General features: G+C 37.9%; 1 protein-coding gene across 8 annotated transcripts in view; it reads right to left on the bottom strand.

Moving 5' to 3' along the window:
- Positions 1-1,544: 1,544 nt before the first annotated feature.
- RIC1 (RIC1 homolog, RAB6A GEF complex partner 1) overlaps positions 1,545-14,985 on the bottom strand; it is a 49,011-nt gene continuing 35,570 nt past the window's right edge. For 4 of the 8 annotated variants that reach the window (XM_027709643.1, XM_027709645.1, XM_027709644.1 and 1 more), the window contains 11 exons: positions 14,464-14,624; positions 13,339-13,477; positions 11,381-11,497; positions 9,398-10,126; positions 8,919-9,077; positions 8,674-8,807; positions 7,389-7,675; positions 6,384-6,578; positions 4,372-4,561; positions 4,054-4,242; positions 1,545-3,778 (listed from right to left, as the gene is read on the bottom strand). In XM_027709643.1, the coding sequence (XP_027565444.1) occupies positions 3,469-3,778; positions 4,054-4,242; positions 4,372-4,561; positions 6,384-6,578; positions 7,389-7,675; positions 8,674-8,807; positions 8,919-9,077; positions 9,398-10,126; positions 11,381-11,497; positions 13,339-13,477; positions 14,464-14,624 (2,610 nt within the window). In that variant the 3' untranslated portion in view covers positions 1,545-3,468. Of the gene's footprint in view, positions 3,779-4,053; positions 4,243-4,371; positions 4,588-6,383; positions 6,579-7,388; positions 7,676-8,673; positions 8,808-8,918; positions 9,078-9,397; positions 10,127-11,380; positions 11,498-13,338; positions 13,478-14,463; positions 14,625-14,985 lie in introns of those variants that run through there. The other 4 variants (XM_027709647.1, XM_027709646.1, XM_027709650.1 and 1 more) reach the window with 4 other exon arrangements.

The following is a 14,985-nucleotide window of genomic DNA, read 5'->3' as shown; positions in this document are numbered from 1 at the left end:
AAATGTGACTTGATTCAAGCATTTTTTGCAAATATGCCCTACCTGAAAGTATCTTTTAAATTGGTAGCATGGAAGATTCAGTATTGTTGCTGTTATTCTGAGCAATTAGTTTTGCACAGGATGAGAACCAGATCCAGAAAACTTGATGATACACAAATGGTGAAGGAGGTAATCCTACATCAGCCATGTGAGCTGGATATGCAAAGTGAGAGGAGTGACAAGCTGGAATTCCATAAAAAAATGCTGACCTTCAACTGGTTAAATGGCCCGTTTTTCTTACGTTTAGTAGTGGAAATTTGTAGATGAATAAACCTATTGTGGTAGGTTAACCCTGGCTGGCTACTGGGTACCCACGAAACTGCTCTCTGACACCCTCCCCTCAGCAGGCCAGGAGAAAATAAGATGAGAAAACTCATGGGTTGAGACAGGGACATTACTCACTGATTCCCATAACAGGCAAAATAAACTGGCCTTAGGAAAATTAATTTATTACCAATTAAAAATAAAATAGGATAGCAACACATATAAACCCACTTTCCCCCAACCTCCTCTCTCTTCCCAGATCCAACTTCACTCTTCTACCTTCTCTCCCTCAATGGTGCAGAAGGATGGGAGATGGTCACTTGAGGGTCAGGTCATGGTCAGCAACATTTCCTCTCTGCTGCTTCCTTCCTCTTCACACCGTTGCTCTACTCCAGCACGGGGTCCTCTTCCTGGGATACCGTCTCTGATCAGCTGCTATCCATCCTCCTCTTGATGAGTAGTCCTTCAGGAACAGACTATTCCAGCATGGGTCCCCCATGGGCAACAGTTCCTGCCAGAAACCTGGTCCCACATGGGCTCACAGTGCTGTGGCTTCCTTCAGGGCTCATGCATCCACCTGTTCTGTGTGGGGTCCTCCACAGGCTACAGTGTGGGTATCTGCTCCAACATGTTCTGCCATGGGTTGCAGGGGGACAGCCTGCCTCACCATGTTCTAAAAAGATGTAACTGCTGAACAGCAGCACAGTAGTAAGATGTTAATAGCAAGAGTGTTAGTAGTAACATTTAATGCATGCATTAACTTGTACAGGCTGCAGGGAATGTCTGCTCCAGCACCTGGAGTACCTCCTCCTGCTCCTTTATAGGCCTGGCTCTCTGCAGGACTGTTCCTCACTCATCTCCCACAGTATTTTTTAGCCCTTGTTAAATACATTATAGAGGGGAGGCACCACCTTGGCTGACAGGCTTAGCTGTGTCCCATGGCAGGTCTGTTGGAACTGGCTCTGACACGGGCAGCTCTTGCAGTCCCCCTTGCTACCGCGCCCTTGTCACTTAAACTCAGTACACCACTTTACAAAGCAAAAGGTGGGTGTAAGTTCAAAGATGCACTAAGAAGGTAAAGGCTTGATTCTTTCATCCAGTAAAAACCAGGCCACAGGGGTACAAAACAATCTTCATCAGGTGGTTTCTTTGAGAGCTTTGTCTCTCTAAAACGACCTACCTGAATTCTGGTAATTTACTGTAAATGGAAAATAGATATTTTTCACAGGAGTAACATCAAGTAAAGTTGAATACATTTGGTTTTTAATTACAGGTATAACAGCAGTGAAATTTAAATACAAAATTAGCACGTAAGATTTGCATAGAGATAGTTACTACTTAAAGAAGTACAAACTTCTAAAATTTCACAATTAAAAAGATTTACCTGCTAAACAACAGTAGCATAGTAATAAGATATGAATATTAAGAATGTTAGTATATCAGTTAAATGTATGGTTTTACTTGTACAGATCTTGAAGAGCAAGCTGATCAGGATAGGCTTGGCTTACATCATTACCACAGAACCACAGAAAAATATTAACTTGAAGCACAGTTTTTATTTCTTTTAACATAGATTAAGCAAGTTTTTTATCATAAAAAAAGCTTTAAGTATTATCCCCTTAAAACAATAATGGATTTTGATGTCAGGTCACAACAGGCTTGTAGGTATGACATTATCTGTAACCAGTAGCTACAATGCAGAATAAGCTTAATGCTGGGACTCAAAATGGATTTCCTTCCTCTAATTTCAATATCAGTTTCAACTCTTAAAATGAAGTTCAAGTTGCATTCACTAAAAGCTCCAGCTTTCCAAGTAATACTTGCAATTATTGCACTTGTACTGGTTGTACTGGCTTAGTAAAGCCATTCTAAAGCAACAATTTAATATTTGTACATTTTAAAGCACTTGATCTTATCTACAAAGGAAAAAAAGATGATAAACCCACAATTTTTTAAAAACTTAATTGTGAATAGTCTTAATTTTCAGAGTTTAAATGGATGTGCATTTAGTAACTACACTAGAAAAGCAACAGATGCTGCAACTACCCTATGATGACTAGTTTGGTCCATGTCAGTAATCAAGTGATGTTATAAAAAATAAACTAGTTTATTGTATATAAAATGAGTAATGTTGCATTTTTGTTCAGATTGCACAGTACAAACAAGCTAATATCTAAATTAATACTGTTACAGGTAGTTATTACATAGGGACAGCAGCTAGAAAAAATAAGTACCTCAAAGCAACAGACTTCTGCAGCCAGCTTTCCATAACATTGTATGAAAGTTAAATATGTCTCAGTTAGAAGTATGCATATTATAAAATGTTTGAAAAATGTTTAAGTATGAGCTGTTAAACTAGTTTTCCATAGCAAGAGTATATGATGATTATTTACATTTAAAAAATCCATTTTTCAGAAAAGAATTTACAATGAAATAAATAACCTTCAGCAGTCCCTTAACCCAACTACAAGATCTGTAAGTGGCAGTAAAAAACCAGGTAAGCCACCTTGTGTCAATGTTAGGTCAGTAAAGTATGCGTCATCCAGAAAGAAGTGCAACTCTGCTTTAACTTTACTAGTCATCTAGAAACATGCACAATACATATAGGTACCTCCAAATATGGTACAGTCTTCAGTATTTGTACAAGATTATTCACAAAAACATACAATATATTTTACAGTCCTTTAATACAAAATATTGGTATCAAACCAATCTGAACTGCATTGATCAGACATTTACTAGGCAGGCAAGCTGCAAAGAATAACAGTTTTTAAATTTAATCCCCTCTTCGCCTTTTAAACTCAAGCAAGATATAAGCAGTTTCTTCGAAACATGTCGGTGATGTAAAGGTACTGATGAACATTAGCTGAACCTGTTTCCATATGTATTCACTGTCTCTCCAACACTATTTAAAGTATCAAAATGTAAAGCTGCAGTCTGAAAATTCCCTCAAAAAAGAAACGTAATTACCTCCTTTTGAAATTATTAGATGAAACTGCTGTTTAATTATCCCCACTAAAGATTTCAAAGATTGAAATAAAAAATAAACAAACCCAAAAAAACCAAACCAAAACAAAAGAGTTCAAATCCGAAACATGGAAACATATCTAAGAGCTGGTTTGCTTCCTTTCACACCTGATACTTGGGAAGTTGTTAATCTTCCATTTAAGACACAACACAGTCATAACTGCCTTCTTGGAATGAATCCTCATCATCTGTCTTAGCCTTGTCCTCTTCATGTCTGCTTGCACTGCTGTTGCCAGCATCACACTGAGGATTAGTGCCATGGCTAGATGAAGTCCTGCTTTCCTCAGCTCTGGGGTTCGCTTGTTCGGGAACCTTAGAAGGATTCACTGGCTGAAAGGCTTCAGGCTGTACTTGCTCTTCTACTATTTCATTTAGTTTCTGGATCTGTGGTTTGATGATATTTAAAAATGGCTTGTACCCAGGGCTAGGAAGATAATGGGAGAGAACACTGTAAGTGAATTAGAAATTAGTACCTCTGTCATGTGCCTGAAAAGCAGGAACTCTTTTAAATAAATAGAAAAAGTCAACCCTAATAAAACAATAAAAGTTGGAAGGTTGGTTGGTTTGTTGTGGTTTGAGTTTTGTTCTTTTCCTGGTTTAATTACAACTGTATTAAGTGACTGTGATGACACAATGTTTCAGCTAGGATTGAGATAAAGTTCCTCTTTAGGTAACAAATTATCTACAACTAGAATGAATAAGAAGGTGGAAAGTAATACTTACCAATCTGTAGAAGCCCATTTGTCAACAGCATGTAGACCAGTCTTGATATTCTGACAGATTTCTCCATCAATATCAGAGGACTGCATTATACTGAAAACCTGGTTGATAACTGAAGATTCTCTGAGAATAAGGCCTATGACAACACACCAATCCAGACATCCTGCTTCCATGAAGATATGTAGCAAGTACCTATATGGAAAAAAACATTCTACTTATTTTTTCACTCTGAACACAAAAGCAAAAATCCCAGTGTGATTCTTTCTCCTAATGCTGCATACCAGCAATTCTAAGTTTCAAATGCTCACATGAGTTGCTTACCGCAGTTGGACCTGTGACTTGTGTGGCCCTTTACTGGCCAGTTCTAGAGAGAGATGTTCAAGCTCTGACTGCGTTAAACTTAGACTGGAGAAGTTTTCATCCACCATGGTCCAGTCACCATCCACCATAGAACTTGTTTCAGTCAGGTCCGTTGCTGAACCAATGCTGCATTCATCACCTATCAAAAACACTCAGAAACATAAGGGAAAAAAGAAACTACTTACTTTAGTAAGACTCAGAATTTCTGAACTACTTCCTATACAAATTGACAAACAGTAAAGCTTTTGGTGTATCACAGTTACTTCAGGCATATTGTCCATCCCACTTCAGCATTCTTCTTGTCAAAATGTATGGTAGAACTATTCCTGCAGGAATGCAGTAGTTTTTCTATCCAGTAAAAATAATTAAGGAGAATAATATCAATAAGGGATCCTAAATATGTGTTGGCAGTCATCATAAAAGCAGAGAGACAGCCTCTCGCCTACTACAGTTCTAGAATTAAGTCTGTAGGAATGGTTACAGTCTCTCTAAAGATTCTTCTTTCTTAAGCTTTAATTTTGTTAAAAATGAAGTTGCAATACCAAGTTCTTTTCTTCATACAAAACCTGAAAATTCGAATGCTTTGTAATGTAAATATTTACCTGCACTAATTAGAAAAAGAAATGTGTTTCTAATAAAGAGCACTTGTAGCCACAGAATTTTCAAAGTTACAGTAACAACTGCAAAGCTAAAACCTATTACAGTGGTGAGTCATGAAGGCACCCTTCAGAACAATTTCCATATTAAAGCAGATGTATCTTTCTGAAGAAAATTTTTAGGAAGTTAAGAAGTTTTAGCTTCCTGCACATGAATACCACTGCTGGACTAGTAACTTGTGAAATTATTATTATTAGAATTCAGCTTGCAATGTTTTAAAAACCATTAATTTAATTTCACTTTAGAAATAAACTGTTTCTAAATGCATACCAAAGTCCATTGAACTCAAAGGCCTTCGTCAAGCTCAGAAAACAGTAAGATACTTGTTTACAGAAAGAGCAATAGTGGCAAACCAGCAGTACAAGCAGTGCAATGGAAAGAGATACTCATTTTCCCCATTTTAGTTGTGCTTTTTTGCAGAGCTCTGCAAAAAACTTACTTAAACCTAATGCATTCCTGCAGTCTCTAGAATTAATAAACAAGAGAAACAGGAGTGAAAATAGAGTGAGACAGTGTCCAAGCAGACAGAGACGATCTCCAAATGCTCTGAATCTCATAGAAAGCTCTAGAATCTTGGGGAGATTGTAATTCACATGAAGCAATTAGGTCTTTCCATGTCCCCTGGAAATGACATGACTTAGATACTGTTGAAAATGTTGCTATAAGCGCAAACACAAGAGGGAGTATAAGAAATGTAAAAAAAAAAAAAAAAGAGATCAATGGTCAGACAAACATCTCCTGTCTCAGATTGTGTTCAGAAAAAATACAAGAAAAATAAAATTCCCCCTTCTATTTTCATAAGCTGATCATGCATTTCAGCTTTTAGAAAACCAATTTAAACACAGCCATAGGAAAAAATAAAACCATACAGGTCTCTAGTTTTCCAAACTTCCTCAATAAATAATATGTCTAATATCACTCTAAAGAAATTCAAAAGCATGAAGTTCATGCAATTAGAGCAGTGCTAACCTGTGCAAGAGGCTGATCCGTGCATTAGACAAAGATAAAAAAACCCCTCAGAACACTCTTCCTAGCCAGAATGAAAAAATACTGAACTTCAAATTATCACCAGAGACAGGAACTTCAGCAAATATCAATTTCATATTCTACTTCAAATACTTAAAGCTGTACAGCATGGCCACTATCTGCTGTAAAAATTTCAGTTTACTTTTCAACAAGCCCTTTTTTTTTTCCTGAGTTTTCTTTATCAGCAGTTGAGAAGCAACAATTCAGCAGTGGCACGCACATGTCAAAATATAAGTGCATAACTTCAGGTACATTTTTCCAATGAGCAGAGAGAAGGAAGAGTGACTAACCTTTACTTAGCAAAGGAAAAAGGAATGCATCTTGCATGTGTGGTCCATGGGATGAAACAGTGTCAATCTCTCTCTGGGAGCAGCTGACAGTCCCAAGCCAGCTACGACTGCGAGGTGTGTTTGAAACCCCTGTATCCATTTCCATATTTACAAAGGTGTCTGTAGACTGAGATTTTAGCAGTTGCTCCCCTATGGCTAAAAAAAACAACAACAAACAAACAAACCAGACCATACAAAAGTCATGTAGCTATCCAAAAGGAAATTTGGACAGACTTCCTGACATTTCACGATGCTAAAACTTGTATGTAAGTCAATATTCAATTAGTTTGCTGAGGGACCAAGAAAATAAGGAATGCAGCAAGTTTAGGTATTTCAAGAATTCCTGATCAGATTTTTATGTGAGCACTGGCATAGAAGGAGTATCATCTGATAAAATGTTAGCATCAGCAGACCTCAACAGTGATGCTGCTACTAAGAGGAAGAAGGCTTGGCAGCTATTGTCAACTCTGCCATAAGGAGATAAGCCAGTGAACTGAGGAATTAGTAACACAAAGGAAGTTTACATCGAAGTCTTCCAAGTTCTTACCCTCTAGCATAAAGCAAATTTCAAATATTAGGAACATCAATTTTTAATTTAAAAAAAAATTAAACAAAACCTCATCTAAAGACTATATAAGAATATTGATTTTAGTAACTTTCTGCAGCAGAATTTCCATGGAGCAATTTCCATGTTCAACTCAACATCTGCGCAAGCGATACCCACTTCAGTAAACCTGAGAAAGTAGGAAACTTCAACAGAAACAAACAGTCATCACAACAAGAGATACCATCTGTGCTAAACAGAATCCCTTCAAAAAGTACACCCTCTGTGAGAAAGCTGTGGTGGCAAGCCTCAGCCTCAGCCTGTTCTTGGTTTGGCTGATTAGAGACAGAACAGATTCAGATTCACAGATAAAGGACTGCAGGAGGGAAACCTAGTCCTTATCAAGTCAGATGTTACAGCACCTGTTTTGTACTTTCCATTCTTGAAAGGTGAATTAATGGACGAAGCTGGTATGACTGGAAATGGCCAAAGGAAATCCTTGTGTAGCTTTTTCAAAGCTAACACAAAATCCTCTACATGGGCAGCTCTGGCTCTCTCCTTGCACAACCAGCCGATGAGCTCAAAGCCCAACTGTGCAGCAAAGCAGCCGAGATCTTTCAGCTTGATTTCTTCCAGCAGGCGCCGAGCGTGCCGCCACAGCATCATGTCAATGTACATGTTCTCAGCACAGTCACTGTCCTTGCTCCACCTGTACACAGACCATAGAACAGCGACGTTAAGACTGAGAAAACTGAGTCGTTGTGGCTGTTTGCCACAACCACAGTACATCAAGCGACCAGAGTGGGGGACAGAGAACGGGGGGGGACTTTCTATATAATAGCAAAAGCAGTTTTCATCATTCCTTGCTATTTATATTCTCTAAAAGATCCCACTGCCTCAACACGTAGGTAAAATAAAGAACAAAAGTTACAGCAGCAGCACTGTTTATTGAGTATTAAACTATTAGCAGTGCAGAAAAAAGTAGAGCAGTAGAGCTAAAAGCCAGATACCATTGCAAACTGACTTCTGAGAAACATGTTTAGAGAACTAGTCAAATATTAGTCTAGGACCCTTCCTATCAAAACTTTTAAGATAGTACTCTCTATGAAAAATGACTAAGAGTATTTGAATTTATACTAAGATCGTTTTAAAAAACTTTATGGGGAAAAAAGTCAAAACAAAGTTAATAATGAATCCCAGCTCAATGCTGCTTCTAAACCATAATACCTATAAATATCAATTCTGTATACAACAGCTTTAGAGTGGTTCACCCCAAGGTGTAAAAGGCTCTATTTGTAGCTTGTCAACACACTGCTAGATCAACATGTGCACAGCAGCACAGCGCAACTGTGAACTTTCAGCATAACAGATCCTTCAGGTGTGAGGCATGTGGTCTCACTAGCTATTGAAATTACTACACATGCATACAGTGGTTTCAGACGCTTTTGGTCAGCGAGCATATCAGTGTATATACACATACAAATACACACACGTGTATTTACATGTGTGAGAATATATTCTCCAAAGAATGTTGTGAGAGACACAAACATTACAAGAGCTTTGAAAACACAAATACAAAGGATGTGGAAGGAGACTATCACAAATCTAACTCTTATCATATGGATGTATTTCTAGAACTTAAATTGGTAAGAGTGTTAGTACAGTACCTAACAAAGTGGGGAAGGAGATGACATTACTACCAATTACCTTTTTCCAGATGGGCCAGAAGGCATACTCAGTGTTTTTGTCAAATTAAACTTGCTATGGAGATTCTCCGCTGACTGGGATAAACTAATGCTGCGATGCCTGAAGAATTCAAAGCCACTACTTGAACTAGGTTCCTAAAACCAAGAAAATTAAAACAACACAGTCAAAGGAGCAGACAAGCTATGTAACATCAAGATTAATCATAAAAGGTTTGATGCACAGTATTTACTTTTCTCATCACAAACCTGAGTTGTTGGTGTAGCTGGGGGTGTCTCTGTTTCTCCAGAGCCAATGGCTTTAAGAAATCTTATCATATGACGACAAAGATCCCACTTTCCCTGCTCTAAGGCAGTATTAAATAGGAGAGTAGCATGTTGTCTGCTAACTGCTGGAACTTCCATATTCTGCAAGTAACAAAGCGTAATTAAGTTATTTGCTTTTGCTGTAGAGCAACAGAAGTCCTATTAAGCCACATGGAGTCACATTCAAGTATACCAAAGATTATAAAAAGCAAATTTCCTGCTACTATTTTCCTTTTTAAAACAGTAAACTAACTATTTACATCACACAATCTTCCCCTCCCTCCTTCATAACAGGCCATAATATCAACAGAAAACTGTTAAATTAAAAATGTGCTGAACATGCACAACTTTGGTATGACATTTTTAAAATACTGCAATATTAGTAAATATCACCACTCTTGCAATATATTAGGTACCATCACCTGTAGGATAATAAGGTAAGAGGCAGCTGTGTCCAAGTCCTGGGCCATTAAGCACTCTTCAAATAAGTCCTTAGGGTTTCCAACAGCAGCAAAAAGGTAATTCCACAGGGCATATTCTGTCTTCCTAGCACAATGAACAACTGTCTGCAGGAAGAGGGGGAACTCTGTAATGAACTTCGCCACAGTGGGAAGGAGAGGGTCGGGAATGGGTTCCCGCGAGGTAGCTTCTTCTTCCAGCACTTCATGAAGCATCAGTTCTAGTACATGAGGAAAGTATGGTAATGTGGCACAGGAGTGGGCCAAAAGCAAGGCTTGTTCACCAAGGTTCCTAACCAAGAGCTGGCGTAAAATGTGATGGAGGTAGATCTGAGAGGTTCTCTCAACAATGGAGAAAGGAAAGAGAACCTCCAAGTGTTCTCTAGCACTGGTTTGAGTGTATAAACAGTCATAGAGCACAGTGTCATTAACAGCACCAAGAACCAAGGCATCTTCAAACAAAACAGCCAATGGGTATATGTTGATGTGGAAAGGCAGCATGATCCGTCTTGACAGAAAAGAATGTGGTTTTCGATGATCTCTGGGAAACAGGGGAAGCCAGACTTTCATACCTGCCCCACCACAGCTGAGCCACAGAGCCTCCAATAAGTGGCGTTTCTGTTTGTTAATCCTGCAAGTAGTCCATACATTTTCAACAGACTGGGCTAGGACAACTGGAGCACAAAAAGGCAGCTATTTAAAATGAAAAATAAACATAAAATCACTATTCATTACTCCTTTTTTTTACCCTCTTCACAAGAACTATTTTTTAGCTAAGAACTACTCTCTTCAAACATGTTCTTCTTCTAACAAAGAAGAAACAAATCTGCTTATCTCTTAACTGCACCTTAGCATGTGAGAAAACACCACTTACTACTTACTTTAACTCAAGACATTTCTTTGACTTTTTTTAATCTCCTTAATACTTAGTCAGGAAGCAGAGAGGTGAGAATAAGGGGAAAAAAAAAAAAACGTGCTCTCTGCTTCTTCAGTGAGCCCACAAGTTCAAACTAGAACTGACAAAATTACTATAAACACCATATCAGCTAGTGTTTGAGCTGCAAACAAATCTACATCTGAACTTTACAGATTTCACTCTCTTGAAGTGGTTGTTTCACATAGAATTGGTTTTCATCAGCACAGAACTGAAAAATTCAGTAATCAATTTCCAGTGTTGTTGTTGTTTTCAGGAACTCTGTAAACATACTCTGCAAAAAATTACAATGCTTCATAAACATATGGAATAGTTTAAGATAGACCAGAGATTTTCTGTCATTGGTGCATACCAAATTTTGCACAGGATCCTTACGCTTAAAACTTGTTTAAGTAAGTAAGTATGGCCAGTCTTCGCGAACGAAGATTTGGGAAAGGTCTTTTACCTTTCCAGCCTGCGCAATGGATTTTTTTAGGTGAGACACAGCATGCGCTGAACTGAGCCCACCCTTTAATCCTAAGGTTCATCTACCGGGGCCAAGCAAGCTTGGACAATGGCAGTGAGGTCCTCAGGACGTAGGTTTGTTTAGAGTGACCTTCTCTTAGATGGATGCCCTTACAGGGCTTGACGAGCTCCATCTGCCCGGGGGAATTCCCTGACCGGGGATCGAACCCGGGCCTCGGCGGTGAGAGCGCCACATCCTAACCACTAGACCACCAGGGGGGCCCAAAAAAAAAAAAAAAAAAACCAAAAAAACCACTTGTTTATTTCACTGCAATATAACCAGCAAACACAACTGGTAAATAGTTAAGTTAGACATTCTTAGAGGGGAAAAATAAAGCCATGGAATAGTAATATACTTCCAGTTAACAATTCAGGCTGTAAGTGCGGATACTGCACTATAATCTATAATAGATTATAGATCTATTTTCTTTATGTCTGGACCACTCTCTTCCATAACTTCTTCAGATACTTTTAAAGCTATATGCACTATTCCACATATATTTACTCACATGCTTTCTTTGATTAGGATTATTATCTTTATCTCGTATCTGGGGTCCAGATCGATCCCTTTGCAACATGATGAGTTGTCCTGCTAAGTTAAGCATAATACTTTCAGCTTCACAAGCCTACGGATAAAAAGAATATTATGCACATTATTTAAGCTTTTTGAATGCATCATTTTACTCATAACCACAATCAAAACCCAGAATACAGAAATGACTAACAACCGAATTAAGTACAGGATGACCCAGAAAAATCAGGTAGAACTAAGTACTGCAGTTCTTGTGCAAAGGAGTAAATACTGGAAGGTTTCTTATTCACCAGACTCATTCCATGTGTTTGTTTGATATGGACTTTTTCCAACTATGTATCTTGGCACAGGCAAGCCACCAGCATTTTAAGAAAAATAAAGCTCTGTTTTCTTATCAGTATCATAACTTTATGATTGCCAGTATCTGACTGCAAAAACTAACATTGATACAACCCAAAAAGAGCTGAGCCAAAAAGAGTTGAGCCACAATTGCGCAGCACCTTGAACTTTTATTTAGCCGCAACTAGAGAAAAATCCTAGTTAGGTATATCAAGAAAGCAAAGTATTCTTTCTAAAGATTTATTTCAGAACTATCTCTTGTTAATTTTAAATCAAGTCACTGGAGCTTTTAAGCTTAGTTTTAAAATATGTGGATAGAGAATCTGTATGGTAAATTTGAAGCATTAGGGGGTCAAGGTCACCAATAGGTAAAAACATCGAAAAGGCTGACACACTCCACAAAGTCAGACATTGCTTTGTCTACAGTCCAGGGTCATATTTAGTACTAAGAATAATATTTATATTTTGATCAAGAGGATCAACAGAATTTAAAGACAGAGGCTCTTTGTTAGAAAGGAAGAAAGAAGTAGTATCTCTTCAGTCTGAAACAAAGTTTAAATATTATTGCTATATTTATGCTGTAAAAAGTTTCAGTAGCTTTTTCTCAAAATTAGGGAACACGAGAGGTCAGGTAATTCAGGAATACAGATGCTGTCTCATGGTTAAGATGGACTAGAAAACCACAAGTATGTCGCTTTTTATGCCCATGTCTAAGACCATATCGAAGGCTCTGGACACATGTTCACCACTGTAGGACCCTAAATTAGAAGGAACTGAAGGAAGGAAGCACAAACCTTCAGACTTCACATCTGTGCCACCACTTTTGTATCTGCCAGTGCCTTTGAGATGTGGACAAAATTATGCACCTCCACATGTTTCCCAGCCTGCCTCACAGACAATGCAACTTCTCAGCCATCTTAAGGTAGCTGCTCTCATGAAAAAATACACTTCTTACTGCAGCTACTTGGTTAAGCCTAATTTGCTTACACCTCAGACAGCAAAAATCCCAGTTCTCTTTGTACTATGCTTTCAGTGGCCTGACTAATTTTTGGAGTTAAGACAGGGCTTCACCTTCACACCTTAAGTTATTGTTTGGCTGTTGACCTATCTCCTGAAGTAACTAGCGGGGGATATTATCTTACTTTATTTTAGTGTAGTAGGAAATTGACTAAAAGTAACCTTATATGGTCATATGCCATCTTTTCCTTTTTTCTGCTTATTCTTTGAGTAATAGACATGCTGCTGCAAGAAAGGTAATTCCTAATGATACAGATTGCTCTGGTTTTCCACTTTTAATACACAACAGAGCAACATACCCTTGACATAGTTAAATTAAATTTGGCCCCAAACTTAGATAAGATAAACAAAGATAACAAGAGAAGGTATGAAATAAAATCCAAACTCTTACTTCTTTTTCCATCCCCTCGCCCCCAATTCACACATAAAATGTCTGTATAATAAGCATCAGAAAAAACGTTCTGGATTTTACCACATAAAAGAACCACTGATTTATGATTCATTTATAAGCCAGGTAACCCTTGAGGAGTAAGCTAACAAATCCAGGCACCAATTCTACCAAATTTTGAGACCTGTTACCTGCTGAGGCATCTTCAAGGTTATGCCAGTCTCTGTCCTCACTGATGTCAATGTAACAGACACTACAAGAAAAGGATGAGGAATGTACCGAGACATGGACACTTCCTGAAGAACTTGGATACTGGCAGTAGGGTTAAGACTGAAAGGAAAGATGGGAACATGTAGATATTTTACAACAGTATTCAACATAAAGTTACTGTCTTGAAGTAAACCTAATGAAAAAACTAAGCAACTTAATGCCAGCAAATAGTTTACTCTACAGACTAAAATGATGTTTCTTTAATCAGGAATCAGTTACCAAATAAACTTATCTTGGGTTACTTATCTTGATAGTTTGGGGAAATACACCTATAAGTGGATAGAAGACAACATCAGATGCTTCAGAATAAGACTCTATTGACCCTTCAATGAGACAGTTCCAGAGTTTGAATTCTGCTGGGAGTTTTTCTGGAAAAGCATTGAAAATATTTTCCTCTAAAGCTGATCAACAATTTGCTTTCTTATAACAAAAAAAGGTCCTGTCTGGCTGAAACCAAGATATCATAATTGTAAGAAAAATCATCTGCTTAGGCACTTAAAAAAAATGAAAAGCTACCTGTGAATCTTTATCTCCTCCGAGTGTTCTCTTAACTGTCTCAAAGTATCAGGCATATCTTATGTTGCTACTAAATTTTTGCACTAAAATAACTCCCCATCACAATAACAAAACCAAACCTTTTCTCTCTCCATCTCTGCAAGTCTGCTGCCACCTCACAATTCCTACTTTTAATGTTAGAAACGTTCTTTTATTTAAAAATATTCAAATACGTGGGTGCCTTTTAGTACCTTTCTCTTCTATTTACATTCAGTTTTCAAGATCCTATCAGTTAAGAACATGTTTGGTCAGACAACTGGAAATGTGCATACATCAGTCACTACCTCCACACCTAATCTGTCTATCAGCATGTATGCAAGTGACAACATACAGACATATGCTGTGCATACAGACAACACTTACCCCTCTGTAGTTTAAAAATCCAACTCCGCAAGTTATCAAACACCTTTGTATTATGCTAAGAATTTACTCAGACTGAGGACAGATTTACAAGTACCATACTGCAAAAGCATTTAGATACTGACACTCACCCCTCAGACCTTCTCTCAATACTGTAAAGGCAAATGGAACAATCTGCTCTGAACAATATGACAATGTCCCGGAAGACACTCAGTAGTAATGTGTCTGCTTGCACTTTGGTGATGTGCGCAAACGCATTGTCAAGATTAGACGTTCGCAGGTAGATTCTCAGCTGCAAGGAAAAGCAGTAGTTTGAATACAGGTTCTGTTTACCAATAAACTAACAGTAGTTCCACTTTCAATTATTTTCTTTTTTGTGGAATGGCTGTCCAGGATTTCTAGCAAGACACCTTACTGAGTTTTTGTTTCATCAAATGTTTTACCCATTGCATTTTATTTTTGCATCCCAAGTGATTAAAGCGCAGTACAGCCAAATCTGAAGTACCAAACAACAATATTAAGGAAGGAGTTTTAATCACTAGTTTTAAAAAGCAAAAAGTAAGTAAATCTTCTCTGCCGATCTAATTTAAAACCTTACAAAAGTGTTCCAAAATATTGTAACTGGGCATGTCAAAACAGGCTTCATGCTAACA

Source organism: Neopelma chrysocephalum, unplaced genomic scaffold, assembly GCF_003984885.1.
Source record: "Neopelma chrysocephalum unplaced genomic scaffold, ASM398488v2 Primary Assembly neopelma1_96814, whole genome shotgun sequence".
NCBI classification, from domain to species: Eukaryota; Metazoa; Chordata; class Aves; order Passeriformes; family Pipridae; genus Neopelma; species Neopelma chrysocephalum.
Note: the sequence above shows the minus strand (reverse complement) of the source record. Positions and strands in the feature narration are given on the sequence as shown.